Below are 15,968 nucleotides of genomic sequence, written 5' to 3' on the forward strand. Positions count from 1 at the left end.
CAAGCTGAACACATCAAATCTACATCCGGGATGGTTTGACTGGATTACAATTTTTATTTGTTTTTAAAAATTGACATTTTATATATTATATATAATTATTTTAATGTTTCAATATAGTTATTTTCAATATATTTTCACAAGGGACGAATCTAAATGACACTTGCTGCATTTACAGCAACCAGTACTTGACCTATATAAATTATATGTTGGTGAGTTACCTTATTTTTATTAAAGGGAAAAACCTTAACTGCAACTAGCATGCCTTTAGGAAAAACAAATGCATTTAATTGTAAATATTGAAAATAGTTAACTAATAGTTAATAGTTAGCATACATTTTAACATTGCTTTGGAAGCAGGGCAGCAGCCTTGAAATCACCATAAAATTGCACTGGGTAAGTAATTACCTGAGCTTTCTTTAAGCAATGAGTAATGCTTATAGCTTTACAAAATATTCTGCTATAGCAATTTGTGCAGCCAATGTAATGAACAGTCTTCCAATCAATCTCGGCAGTCACTTTGAGGTGATTTGCAACGCAATCTCTATTACTGGATAGAACAAAAGCTTCATTCTGCCAGTCAAGAAATGCTTTGGAATACACTCGAATCCTGTATTCCTAAATAGAGCTTGGAAACCCTACTGACTCGTGCAAAGTAAATACCTGCAAATCGAACAATCAATGTCAAATAATCTAAATGACTGATGGGCTCTGTCAATTGTCAGAGTGCAACTAACAGAAACATGTGTGGGAGTTGCTCTCTCGCACAGAAATATCGTACATCGTAAATTCTATTAATTGACATTTTTCCATGTATATTGTAAATGTTACTGCTTCTCGGTTTTACATACACTGCAGAATCACACCCAGTATTCTTAACATCGGCACAGTGCAGCTTGTTGTATTTTACAGCTCGCGTGTGTGCCTGGACTTCAAGAAGCAATAAGGACAAGGCAATGCATCACATCTACAGCTATGGCCAAAAGTTTTGCATCACCCTACAGAATTAACTCATTTTGCTTCATAAAGTCGAATGAAACCTGCTGAATAATGTCAACGAAAAACTGACAAATTAAAAAATCTGACATTTTAGAAAACCAACATGAAATACTGTGGTACTATTATGGCTTCCAGGAAAACTTTTGCGATATCATTTTGTAGTTTATTTGATTACATGATGTTACATAAAAATATCTAAATTCTGTTCAGATCATTTTTTTATTTTTTTTATTAATGTCTCAATCCTAAAATTCTAGGTGAGGCAAAACTTTTGGCCATAGCTGCAGAAATAAATTAGTTTGACCGATGATGTCTAAAACAGAGAAACTAAAAACTTGGTTACAATAATAACAGGGAGTCAGAAGAGTTGCATCCAGCTGGAATCTTGCCAGGGTATTGCGCATACTGGGGTGCAGCATAGCGAGCACAGCCTTCACTCACACACACACACACACACACACACACACAGGAAAGTGAGAATAGGTCTCACGGGAATCCCTGCCTGCCATCAAACCGTGAAGGTAACCGAACAGGTTTACCTTGTTTAACATCCGCGCAGGCCATTTAAACCAATTAACCAGCTGTAATTAATGAAAATGATTTGTACACACACACACACACACACACACCTGGGAGTGGCTGACAAACAGGTCACAGCACGCTCTACTGAGCGGAACAGTCGCTGTTAAATGGGAATACTGTACAGTAGATGCTTTCAGGCCTGTCCTTAACACCACCCTACTACTGTACAAGCCCTGCAAGTCTCCACCTGACTTTTACAACAAAAAAAAAAATAATCTATTTTAAAGAGAATGCTGTTGCCAACAGAAAAATCCTGATATGGCAAACCCAGCTGGGAAAACTTCCAGCATAGAGAAAGCAACTGCAGCAATTCTGATAGTCTGGATATATTTTGGTAAAGAATGCCTTAATTAAGTTTCAGCACAAAAACGCAGTTTCAGGGAGGAATTATTAAATCCCAGTGCAGCTTTTGTGAGTGGTAATTTATTGCCTTACAATAATAAACACAGGCCAAAAGTAACAAATTTTCTAAAAATTACAAACACTCAAATCTGTGGATCCCAGACATCCGGTAAAACTAGCCAACATCAACCATTAATAGAAATGTTTTTTTTAATTTGTTTTTAGCTGGGGGCAAAGTTCACAAAAACAAACTGGGATCCTACGATGACACAATAAACATTAAAATAATTTATGTGTCTGGCTTCATTAATTCTATTGGGTACTGTATGCAATGGAAAGACAGTCAAGTCAGCCTTTTGGACACCCCCTGGTAGTTAAAGTGGTTCCTTTAATACCAGTTGGACTGTGCAATAAAGCTAATGTCTTCACATGCACCACAATGAAGGCCATCGAGCCCTGTAGTTACTCACCATGTGCAGGCTGCGACAATCAGTCAGGGCAGTGAGCTGGTGGAGGCTGATCTCTGTGGAGTTCAACACCCCCTGGATTTGTTCTAGAGTCCCCTGTTAGGCACAAGACACAAAGAATCTTAAAAACGACTGTACTTCGAATTATTTGAATGCTTTTGTTTAGTTTCTTATTGGAACAGAATGCTGCATGCCTGCCCTTTAACTATTATCAGTGTTACCCCAAAAATCAATTATTTAAACAAAAACGTGTTCTACAGTACGATGTGTAGTAAAAGGTGGTTATCACGGCTCATTTTTATTCCCAGGATACTCCCCCACTGTAATACAGGGCTTTACTATAAGGAGCATGACAGATTTTCAAAAAGGGGGCTGTTGCACCAATGACCTCATAACACAGCCCTTCGGAATTACGCAACAATGTATTATCAGGGCTGGCTACATTAAAACTAAGACAAAGCTCTTTACAAAACTAAAAACAGATGTGACTATGGAAGAAAGGCCCAAGGGTACTCAAGTATTACAAATGCAACTTGTTTACATGTTACTTCATAGCACAAAATTGCATTAATACTGATTTGCCTATAATGTGCGGGTGTATATACTGTATGTGTTACCGTTTATTCATTTTGCTGCAATTATAACGTCCTTTAAAACACAATACCAAGTATAAAACAGACTACAGTTTATTTTTATTATTATTTTTAATGGTGGTCATTCCTACAGTTCTACTGTGTCAACAAAAGTGATTTACTGTATAAAATCTGTTGCAGAGATGCACATTTCAATTATTAATGCAGGCACTTGAGGCTACATAATATCTATAACACTGAACATAACCGTATACTCTGTGAAAAAAAAAAAAAAAAAACAGTGTTATGCAAACAGGAAAATCACCCTCTACTCCCACCCAAGGTGGAGTGCAGTGGAATCTCTGCAGTAAACCAATCTCATTTCCCAGCACATAAGTTTTGACAAACTCTGCACTTACTGTCAATAGCAACTTTTACCACCAAAGTTGATTTGTTTTTTTGTTGGTGTTCGTACAAAATTGCCAGGCAGCAATTTGTCAAATCAGCAATGACAGTTGAAGGGATCAGTGAGGAACAATAACACCATTCACTATTCAAAGAAAGGAGAGAGGTATCCCCCCCATAGAAACCATGTATATAAAGAAACACAGCTGTATGTGAGCATAAACGGGTACCGTTCTGCAATTGACACAGCAATTGTCTGCTTTCTGTCCCTTTTTTGTGAGACGTATTTGTACGGCTCATACATCTAACTATATACACTACAGCAGGCATTTTCAAACAATTGACACAGCCACTAAAGCAATATATTTGTGCAGTGGTGTATTGTGAAAAATGCATTTCAGGGGATCACAGTTGCATGGTGTATGGTTTCATTCACTAGTTGCTGTTCCAGTAATAAACAGGGGGTCTATCCAACGGATATGAACAGAGGCAGATCTAAACACTGCCAAAATAGGACACTCGCTGACTTTCCACATATTTTAAGTCATAAATCTTCTACACAGACTCCTGATATGCAAAGGGCCCCTGTTCAGTTATTGACATCACACTTTAGATTGATGGAATCGCCCCCATGGTCTGCTTCATGTGTCGCACAGCAGACGCCCCTACCTTGGTCTGAGGGTATTCGCGGATAGCCGACCTCAGCAGTTCTGCCACATCATCCTGCATCTCAACAAGGGCTTTGTGACTCCCTGACAGTTTCTGAAACACATTCAAAACACATACTGGGTAATCCATTATAAAAATAAGACATTATCAATATTTAGCATTCCTCACATGCTGCAAGCTAAAGCACATAACGTAACTGAATAAAATAAAAGGATTAGGTTCTAAATTCAGCTAGTGTTAATAAAGGTTAAATATTGTAAACTATAATAAGGTTCATATTTGTATTTCTTTTTAAAATTATGCAACATTATTATTATTATTTATTTATTAGCACTTGAGTTTTTTTACTGGAGCAATCTAGGTAAAGTACCTTGCTCAAGGGTACAGCAGCAGTGTCCCCCACCTGGGATTGAACCAACGACCCTCCGGTCAAGAGTCCAGAACCCTAACCACTACTCCACACTGCTGGGTACCATAGATGAATCTCCATTACTTATATCATAAGACTGAAAACTGGGATGCAGGCTCAAGGTTGCAATATGCTTATGCTTAACTGAAGAAAAATCTGCAATACATTAACAGCAAACTGCTGCTTTTAAAATGCATTCATCTTCATCGACAAACTGAAATGGTTGACAAGGTATCTCCCTATAGTCTACCGTTCTTCATTTTGCCGTTTTAGCAGAAGACAGCCGTGACAACCACAAGAACAGTGCCCCATCACTGAGATCCATCACAGTTCACATGGTCGCTTTGCTCGAACTTGTAGAGGCTGGATAACAAACCATTATGGCACAGGTTTGTACTATAACGTTACCCAACACACAAAACTGAAATAAACAAAGGAATTTTCTTTGCAATTTTGTAAAATGCCATAACAATCAGATTCTAATTTAATAGTAATTATGTCAGATATTAAAATGTGTTTTTATTTTGTTTTAATTCATTTGACTGAATATATTGTTTGCAAGTGCCCATTATTTACGCTAAAATAGCCTTTTTTTTTTTTTTTTTTTTTGGAACTTCGGAATCTGTATGGTGGAAATGTTCTGACCCCAGCATTCAGTCTTGAATGCTTCTCCATGAAGTGATTTATCTTTTCAAGGATTTTTGCTTTGGTCTTAAGCAGACATACTTTTTTTTTTTTTTTTGCATTCAGGCTCCCACTTGCCCTCAGTCTCTTGATATAGTGGGATCAATTAAAAACGAGTGAGTGCACACTAAAATCCGACAAATACAATTATGTCCAATTTATCCCTAATCATTCATCCTAAAGGACGGGTTTTCCACTCCGATCGTAATGAGGGTTTTCAGAGACACCGAAGGGAACCTGTGGATCAGGTGGATGAGATGTGCATCTGATCTGTTACAAAGACTGTCAGTTTCTGGTTAAGTGACATATTTCATCCATACGAGATGCTGTTTGAAAGGTGCCAAATAATACCCACATCATTCCAAGGTGTTAAACATGCAGTAAACTCATTTTCAAAATGCTAAGCAATCCCCTACAAAATCATGACAATCCTTCAGATTTCTCCCTTCCTACATGATTCCTCCCTCTAAAACACCACATATTTGTTAATTAGGTGACTTGCTCCATTTGGCTCCAAGTTTTTTTTTTTTTTTTTTTTACTTTTTTAAAAATCTTTTGTGGCCTGCATTAAGTGTTATGAAATCGTTTAATATGCAATTCAAACTACACTTTAATCCTCATCTGTATATTTTTTTAACTATGATAGATAGATAGATAGATAGATAGAGATAGAGAGATAGATAGATAGATAGATAGATAGATAGACAGACAGACAGACAGAGTCTCACAATAGTGTACAAAATATGATTAAAATAAATTAATACAGGCAAATAAAAGTGACAGAGCCTTACCTGTTGGAAAGGGTTTGGGTGCCCAGTGTCACATTTCAGGTAATACTGCAGAATATCTGTTAAAATAAAATAATACATGGCTTACTGTATATTGCACCACTATCACAAGCATAACCTAAACTTTTACTTTATTCACAAAGGAAACGTCCTGCGTTTGAGTTTCCATATCGAGACGTCGTACTGGCTTCAAGAAACAGACGTACTTGACACATCCCCCTAAAATGGCAAGCAAGATACTTCTCAGAGAAGCTACAGGCAACGCATTATAAGCCATCCCTATTGAGTCGCCTTGCAGAAACTATTCTGAAAGCCAGGCACACTCGACAAGCCCCATGCACTGGTTTGGTTAAAAACTAATAAGCTGCAGCCAAAAAAACACACACAAAATGCATTCATTGTAAAAAAATGTAAACTTCATGGCATGTGTGAGGCATTTAAATTAGATAAACAAAATTAGGCTGGGTTGCAGTCGTCTTCTGCATATAATTTAAGTTAATATGCCGTGTGTGGGCTGTCTCTTATTATTACAAAAGATGTAATGTCATGCTGTTTGGGCGACAGGACCGAATAGCGAAACTGTGTGAAATGATTTCTATTACAAGAGACACCATAAACATGACATATTATCTTACTATAAAAATTCCAAAAAACGAAGATTGTATTCAGGGACTAACCTATTAATGTTTTTTACTTTAGAATTAAATTAATATGTTCTATGCATATTATGACATTCATATGCAAGATACAAATTTTGACAAATGGTTGATTTCGTACACCTGATTTCAAACACTCTACCAATTACATTGTTCTCTTTCTTTTCAGTAGCCAGAGGAGGTCTGTGCAGGAGGCAGGGGATACATACTGTACATGCTGTCTCAACTGGCATCAGGCTTCCTCCCATAATCATGTGTACCACCTGGGAGTGCATGGAGACTCAGAATGTCAACCGTTTATTATTATTAGGTTTGTTTCTTCTTTACCCTTATGTTAAGCCAATGCAAAAAAAAAAAACAAAAAAAAAAAAACACACACACACACACACAACAACTGGTGGCACGTTTACCTACCAGATTGCATTCATTATGCATTAACCCTGGGGCGCTCTCTAGGAAATGTTGTCTCCTGCATTAACGCAGCGAACAATCCCTGATTCCGTGGTCTTAGCTGACTGATGGTACTGTAAGTAACTGGAACGTCAGACTCCTTAACTTCCAGACTACGCACACTAAAGCAGGCCTCAACTCGAGTCAAATTCCAAATAAATAAAAGGAACATAGAAAACAATTTAACTGTTACTGCAGTATGGTTTGTATCATCTCACACTACATATTTACCCCTCCCAATGGACAGAATCTAAGTTCGTATCTCTGCCATGCCTGCAGCCGCAATAGGAAATGAAAGCCCTATACAGCATCGGGAGAGATACGAGAGATTTAGTTGTATAAGAAACCATTGGGAATAAGAAGGTAGTTAAACCATGAGAGAAATGATCATGCCCTGAACCTTATGAAAAACACACAACTGTGGTACCACTGCTGTAGGTCTACTAAAAAGAGAAAAGACAGCACAATATACGCCTATGATTTTGTGCTTTTATGAGCAGTATTTATTTGTGTACACTTAGCTTCCAGCTCTGCAATGAACAGTCCTGGTGCCGTTGTGTGAGCAACTCAATCAATCAATCAATCAATCAATCAATCAATCAATCAATCAATCACCACTCCATGGAGCTTCTCTGCTGCTCAATCGGTGTTGCGGACAATCTACTAATTGCGCACGAGACCCTTTGTTAATCAATCAATTGATTTGAAAAAAAAAAAAACGCACCGAGCTCTTGCTGCCCGGAATTAGGCTCCAGAACTAGCAACACATTAAAAAGATTTACGAGGGAGGCATTCCCCATCTCTGTGTAGTTATGGATGAGCTACTTTGAATGTCTTTTATAGCTGTGCCTGCATGTTTAATAAACAGTGTAATTATACAACTGACAAGTGAAATAAAGTGGGCATTAATTTATATACTGAGGTAGCCATATACAAGACGACAAACAGGCCTCTCTAAAATGTACTGCTTGTATTACCAGGTAATATCAAATGAATCTGAGAGACAACGAGCTAGTCACTTGCACTGAAAAGCTCTGCTGCTAATATGGGATATTGATTTGATCCTGGTTTTACTGCACAATTACAATAATTTCAAAACATCTGGTCTCAAAAGGAGGAGACAGCTACAGTTTTCTACACATTGTGATTTAAAATCACCACATGTTTATTGCACCTAGGAGTATGGTGATTATTTTTCAAAAGACATGGCATTATAATTTAGAATCGTAATTATTTCTAATTATAATCTCATTATACTTTTGTTGGCCAGGCTGTTCTGCTTTGCCTGGCAAATTATAAACTATTCGTTTAAAACAATATACTATAACAGCATGTGATATTATCACTGCACATAATGTGAAGATAAAAGTGTCAGGTTAAATGCTTTTATTTTATAAATGTCGCAATAACAGGAAATAGCAGAACCAACCAATAGAAACACCCGGAAATATACCTTCTAACTTACTTAGTAAGGAGCCATTTCAGTTATTATGTATTTACAGTTTCAGAAGGCATTTCACTTTTTTTTTTTTTTTTTTTTTTTTTTTAGTAAAATAAATAAATAAATAAATAAATAAATAAATAAATGACAGCATTATAAAAACACTTGTAGACCTGGCTTCATGTTGCAGTAAATATTGCAGTAACTATTATTAATATGGTCTTAGATAGAATACAACTAGATTAACACAGAATCAAAGCAACGGTATACTGTAAACTAGACAATCTCAAATCTAGTCTTCCTGCGTTTATTTATTTTCTTTCTATATTCATTTAAAGCACTTTGATAGACAAGAAATACCCCACTAGGGATCTGGACAAAACATAAATGTGCAGGTTTAACCCAGGTTCAACACTAACAGGAAAGTGCTAATTAGATGCTGCGAGAAGATTCTTGTAGAACAGACTTGTCTGCTGTGACCAGGGTTGTAAGGTTTCACATCTGGGGAAAACATCCAGACAAGTGTGACTATCAGTAAAACTGGGTCTGTCTTCCAGATGGGATTTCCTACTTCTCAGTTCTTGACATGCAAACATAACTTCAAGTACTGAAATCTCAAAACAAATAAAAATGGTCTAGCATTGCAACAAGAATCCTGAATAAACCGCACTGCCCGATTCAAGACAAAACCAAGGATAAATGAATGGTACTGCATCCTTATTTAATTTAACTTTAACAGCACCCATCTTGAACATCATTCAATTAATAAAGCTGTCTTCGGTAAAGTGGGAGCTGCAGATGCAGCTGCTGTTGGGCTTAGCATCCCAATCCCTGGTCCTCCTCACTTCACCCATTGTTGGCATCGTACCGGCTCTTTAGGAAACTTGTGGAGAGATACCAATGGCCCTGCTGTGTTGGAGCAACCATACATTACACAATTATTTACCACAATATCTGTCCCCTGGGTGCGTTGTGTTTCGACGAGCAGTTTTGGTGAGCGGTAATGCCGGAAAGCAGCGGGCGGGATCGCGAGCTTGTCCGGGTGTGACGTCACGCATAAATTAGCCGCAGCTTCGAGTGAGCTGTACTTTTCATAGAGGTGTCAACTTCAGAGTTGTTTTTTATACGCTTAGTGTTAAAACCTATATATTAAAACTACACAGATACTTTTATTGACCTACCAACAGTACTATATAAGTGAATTCTGAAAAAAATCATTGCACCCCACCTTTAACTTTCTGAGAGAGAGAGAGAGAGAGAGAGAGAGAGAGAGAGAGAGAGAGAGAGAGAGGAGAGAGACACACTATCAGTGCACTAGAGCGGACATTTTGAAAAGATCTTTGAAACAGATGTGAAAAGTGTAAAAAAAGTTGTCAGGATGTTAACAACGAAATTAAATTACAGGTACGTCATTAATAATTTTTAATAGCGTTCCTTTTCTGTTCTGACTGACGTTGCTTTATTTTTCTAGGATTTACATATTCCACACTCACATTTTTACAGGTTAAACTTATTTTAAGCGTCACCCTTGGACCCTCGTCCCTCTGCTTATAATGAAACGCCTTGAGCAAAACCTTGTTTATAGCACATACTGCTTTTGTGATTTTACACACATTTCCAAAGACATACATTCTGTAATTCCTTAAGGCATTTGATGACGTGCTGATGACTGATAAGGGACTGGAGAGAAAGGTCCAATAAATCCATACGACTTGCATAACTTTAGCTGCTTTCCTTTCATAACTACTATTTTTATCCCCGAACGTCCTATTGCACATTTGACTGGACTGCAAACTATTCTGGCTTAACATTTTTATCCAGGAGGGCAGACAGTTACTGTAGGGTAGCAGCCATGCAGAAGTGTTACGTATTTTAAAAGCAGCATTTCATAAAATTGTATTTAAATTAGAAGGCACTTGTGCAGAATATAGAACGGCAATTAAAAATAACGGGAATGGAAAGGTAACAGGGTCAAATGGAGGTTGTTGGGTGTGCAAATTTTAAAGAAAATAAAATAACAAAGCCAGCACTGGATTCTCAAGATACTTCTACATGTAGAGACAATTTAGACAGCTTTCAAAGTGTTGTTTCTTGCTAATCAGTTTCGGTTCTCCACACATAGGTAAACAAGCTGTGAAAGGTGTCAGAAGGGTTCATTTCTCAGTAAGTGCTAGACAACTTCCAAATTGCAAGACGGGAACTCTGAAAATGTCAACCTCAGGTGTTAATGATGCTTTCAGTTTCCGCTAAAAAAAAAAAAAAAAAATCAAACACACACATTTAGTTGCTCTTAAATTTGTGCAATTCAAACAAGGGTGGAGATATATTTCCCAGAAATCAGAGGCTGCTTAAAAGCTTTGAAACATAAAAGGAAATGACTGGATAGGCTTAAAGCAATAACTTTCCATCTTGATTCAGGTCGTTCTACAATTGGTTTGGAATTCACCACTTGCAGAAAAAGATATGGTACTTGGGATTACACAGTACCAAGCTACTTTCAGTTTCCAGAGCTCACTAAGGTTTTGTTTGGAAAAGCCTGTATTACACCCAGGTTTACGGCTCCAGGAAAAAGAATTGAGCCATTTGGATATAGGGTGGTTCTCCAGGAGAACGGAAACAATTAGTCCAGCTCCAGTAAGTAGGAGCTGTATCTTATTTCAGAAAAAAGATGCAGCTAAAATTGGTTGAAACCTGACAGATATTATAGAAAATCGATGGGAGCAAAACGGTTAATACAGCTACAAAACGGCACTAAAAAAACCCACCGCATAACAAAAACACGCTCCCTCCCTCTGTGCATGTCTCTCTTCTATTTTCTTTATTTTCATTATGTGTTTGCCTGAGGTACCATCCTTTCCAATGTGACAGCTCATAACAGAAGCAGACTGGCCAATCCCCCCCTCCCCAAGAGCAGAGAGGGACCGACTCCACAGTCCATTAACATTCAAGAGCACATCCCCGGTTCTCGTTTCAATATGGAATTTATTAAGTTTGGAATGACTTCCACTTTGCACAATAACACAACATAATTTTATATCTTTAAATAGTACAATTTAACGACTCCCAGTGCAGGTATAAATGATTGATTATATGTTCAAGAAATACTGCATGTTTGCCTAGTTTTCTCTAAACCAATTTCCCTGTGCAACACATATTCAATAACCCAAGGTTTATCACGCTTTGGTGTCATGAAGGAATGTTTGACGGCAGGTAACAACATCGCTATGTGCAAGCTGATGAACTTGGAGAGGCAAAACTATATTACTGACCTTTGCTAACCCATTGCAAAAACACATCTAAAACATCACATATTTTCTCTCACAATGCCGTTTCTCATGGAGATAATATGTTTGTACCTAACCCTTGTTATTGGAAATGGATGAGGTGCAAGCCTTTCTTCATACCTTTACTGATAACGTCATTCTCTTCCACGACTTTGGAGATGTATATGTTGGGGGACACGCAAAAATCACTGGAACCCTGCGGACAGAAGAAAAGAAAGAGAGATACGTTATTTATCAATTCTCAAAACTTAACACTGAAGTCGTCAACAACAATTTGCCATTGTCAATCCAGGACTCAAATAAGGAATGCTAAATACAACCTTTTCCTCTCCTCTGTATCCAAAACATCATACCAGTACCTCAGCATGCACATCCAGGGGGCACTCTCCTACCTCTCACACTCCTGCTTTTGCTGTGGACTGAAAGACCCAATTGGCACCAAGAGAAGCACATGTTCTATCCATTAATATTTGAGTTTGATTCTCTTCACTCTATTTCCGCATCCTACTATTTCTGAGTTCAGATTCTAAATGCAATCAGATTAAAATAAAGAAATTAACTGGGGATCACTGAACCCAGACCCCCTAGTTACTTTCCAGATGCAATGGGAGCTATTTAGGTTAAATCAGTTATCTTTCCACTATCTGATAAAGGTATCTGTGAATAGATTATTTTATACTGGAGATGAATAGGTCAGTTGAACTTAGTCCAGAGGCTGGTCCCAAACGGGTCGTTAATTGAACCTGGAACCTGGATTGGAAAGAGCTACAGTACAAGTGAGAATCACTAATACATCATGTATTAATACTGCCTCTTTAAACCAGTTAGAAATGTGATCACAGATCAATGCTTGAATGTGTCTGTATCCACTGGCGCAATGGAAGACTCAAAAACGATACCAGAAATCAATCTCATCAATATGGACACTTTTCTAGTGCTTCGGCCCTCTCATTGCCCACCCTTGGCACTGTATGAAGTGAAACACAGTAAAGACACAAGGCTCTTATTTTGTATTCCAGAGCTCTTTAGTTAAAAATGATCTCTTTTAAAGTTTACTGGTTGGCTGCGCTTATGTGAAGCACGGTACCGGAAGAGGAGGAATGGATTTGCGATTGAAATGCAAAGGTTGAATAACGAGTTTCAAGACACGTAGGCACAGCATTTACACAAGTAAACTAGAACTACAGTACACAATTTAACTCCTATCACTTGAGCCTTCATTGAACTGGCCAATCCTCCAATTCACTTGGAATTGGCTAGAGCCATTCTGAACACATTTATTCAAAGCATACTTCAAAACTATACAGTACACACAACCGAAAAATGTAATTAGTTTATAAACTGTTTATGAACTGTTTTCTCCACTCACTTTACAATATACCTATACTCAGGTCGACCTAATTGATAATAATATTTTGATCAGGCAAGCAGTAAAAAGTGCTACTGTTCCAAAAGAGTAAGGCTAGCAAGTACAGTTCACCTCTAAATCTAAACAGCAGAATGGGACAATCAGTTCAAAGAGAAAGCAATTGAAGCAAGCATATTGAAGAATGGGGTCAATCACATTGTAGATCACCCTAGACAATAGCATAGGCTCAGTTCCACGGCAATTACTGTAAGTTGCAGGTATCTCCGTTCACTCAGCCAGCAGACCACCTGGATGGTAACCAGGGAACCTTAATTTAATACTCTCGGAGGTCGTAAATTTCATTCTCACAGAAACAAAAACCTGTTTTTACCTTGACCTGATTCTTTCACAGTGGAGCACATAACATACTGCAGCTGCCAAACCGACACTGACAAACAAAAGTGGGCATTTCATTAAGACGACGATATCCGTCTTGTAAATGCTGGTCTTGAAACGACAAGCGTCAGTATGGTATGTTTAAATACTGGAATTGGATTTGGCATTTTTCCTGTATTTTATTGTATTGTACTACATTTTTTTGTCCCAGGTGAAGGACAAATGGTGCATATTATATCTAGAAAGCAATCCATCACTTACTAACACAAAGTATAGACTGTCTGCAGAGACAATAAAACAAATGTGGACAATGGAAAGCCATCTCCATTGGCAGGGTCAGCCTTCCAGTTAAAATACATCCACCACACGTCAGAGTTAAGAGACATACTGCAGCCTGTTTACAGCACGTCAGCTTTCTCCCGGTCTCAGGAATACTCTCGGCACATTCTGTAGCTGTGGAGATACTCACCGCGGAAACTGCTAGTTCCAGACCCAGTGATGCCCAGCTGATAATCAGGGTCAACACTCCCAGGAAACAGACCCTGTCAAGAGAAAGAAAAGAGAACCTTATTAGGTCAGCCCTGCTGCACACTCTTCAAGACCCGACATGCAATTGTCATTTTATTTCCACCTTTAACCTCCAGACATGTTCTACACCAGCGTCTGTCGAGTGCAATGCAGATCTGCCAATTTGCAAAGCTAGGGCTGCACCAAGGCTTGTGCCGAAATAATGATGGCATGCATAAGATTATCTTGCTTTATTTCAGAAGGTATATCAGAATGATCATAAAAGACACTTTTCATGGTCTGGTTTTTATGTATCCAAGCTCTCATCAGTATGGTTACAGTCCAAAAGATAGAGCTTCATCTCCAATGAAAAAGACAAATTCTCATTGAAATGTCTGCATCTAAATGTAATAATGATTTGCTATGGCTGGCAGTGGTAGGGATGTAAATGGTCTATCACCTTGCTCATTCTCCAAACCTCATACTTGGGATAGGATATCCTTTGAAGGGCAGCTATCCTTTATAAATAAATATCTGTGATGGCAGGAGCCCGCTTTCCACAGTGTGAAGGTGACCTTGCTCCACAGCGACCCTGGGGGCTCAGACAAGTCTAACATGTCTTCAGAGCCACTGTGACTTGTTATTGTCAAGGCCTGATTCAAATCAGTGATCAGGAGCCTGCTTTGGGAATGCAAGCAAAAAGGAGTTAATGCTCTGTTTGTTCTATCTCCTGAATTGGCGTTATATTCACTGAGTGTACACAGTTTGTGCAATCAGTAAGGAAAGGGGACAGCCTTCCACACCAAACACAAGAAGAATTACAAACAATTACTGTGGATCCATCTGGTAAGAGCAGTCTCTGGTCAATGTAGCAGGGTTACACATTTTTACCAAAACAGCAAGTGTGATATTTTGTCAGCTTGAGTTTGTGAAAATCTTTTGCTACTCATTCACAGAGTTTATTTACATTATAAAGAAACTAATTAAGTAAAAACACATTTTGACAGCTTCTTTTTGTTTTCCCGTTCAAAAGCAAGGTTTACACAAAATGTGTTGTAGACAAATGAATCAGGGATCAGTCAATCTCAGACAAAAAAAATAAAATAAAAAATGTCTGGGTATTGACAAGTGGCTGTGAAGAGCAAAGTGAATAGTTTCAGCTATAAATATTCATATATTACAAAATGTAAAAGCCTCTTTTTTCATTTACAGATTTATTTTAGTTTAAAGTGACAGGTTCCTAAAGATCCACAGAGCTGGCTTGGCATGGCGTCCATTTTGTTTCTAACTGCTGTCACCAAGGGAATTAAATACAAAGTCTGTAGAGTAACTCAAAGTGATTTGAAGTGGACAAGAAGGATCTCTGGTGACAAGACTAAATACCAAGCACCTCTATGTATCTGATAAAGGTTTGTGGTGGTTTCTGTTCAGTGTATGTATCTCAGGATGGGCCTGGAGTGGGTGGCTGACGCAGCTTATTGAAGTCGTGAAACACCTGGCAAATCTGGAAACATTGCACCTCAAATCAAATGTCTTCTGCTTAAAAGTTTTCAGCACCTCGTCTAAATCTGGCTCCACGTCAACAAACAACCTGTAATTCATGTTGTTCTTCACGAATCCTCCCACACGCCTGACGTGCCAGAGCCAGTGTGCTATTTCTGTGCTTCAATTGCTGAATACAAGATTTAAAGAGTGTGGAACGATCCGCCATCTGTGCAGAAACTTTAAAAATCAAATTCATATGTGGACTTGGACTGTACATACATACATACACTAAAAAATTACTTTTGACATCTGAGACATACATACAATCAAACATGCATCAGGTTTAGTGCATTTCCCCACATTAATGTTGACCATTTGAAGACATGTATCAATTGATGTTAAATTGATGTCCTATATACAGACGTGATTAGAGACAGACTTCTGGTTTTATTTCTAACAATTATCACCCTTGTCTTTGGTTTTATGT

General features: G+C 38.1%; 1 protein-coding gene across 2 annotated transcripts in view; it reads right to left on the reverse strand.

Annotated features, from left to right (window-relative positions):
* Positions 1-15,968, reverse strand: part of LOC117418256 (protein tweety homolog 3-like) — a 61,064-nt gene that overhangs the window by 9,798 nt on the left and 35,298 nt on the right. For both annotated transcript variants that reach the window (XM_034031106.3, XM_059035449.1), the window contains 5 exons: positions 13,959-14,031; positions 11,866-11,941; positions 5,918-5,973; positions 4,034-4,126; positions 2,391-2,483 (listed from right to left, as the gene is read on the reverse strand). In XM_034031106.3, coding sequence (XP_033886997.3) covers positions 2,391-2,483; positions 4,034-4,126; positions 5,918-5,973; positions 11,866-11,941; positions 13,959-14,031 — 391 coding nt within the window. The remainder of the gene's footprint in view (positions 1-2,390; positions 2,484-4,033; positions 4,127-5,917; positions 5,974-11,865; positions 11,942-13,958; positions 14,032-15,968) is intronic.

The sequence above is a fragment of the Acipenser ruthenus genome, chromosome 13 (genome assembly GCF_902713425.1).
Source record: "Acipenser ruthenus chromosome 13, fAciRut3.2 maternal haplotype, whole genome shotgun sequence".
In the NCBI taxonomy this organism is placed as follows: Eukaryota; Metazoa; Chordata; class Actinopteri; order Acipenseriformes; family Acipenseridae; genus Acipenser; species Acipenser ruthenus.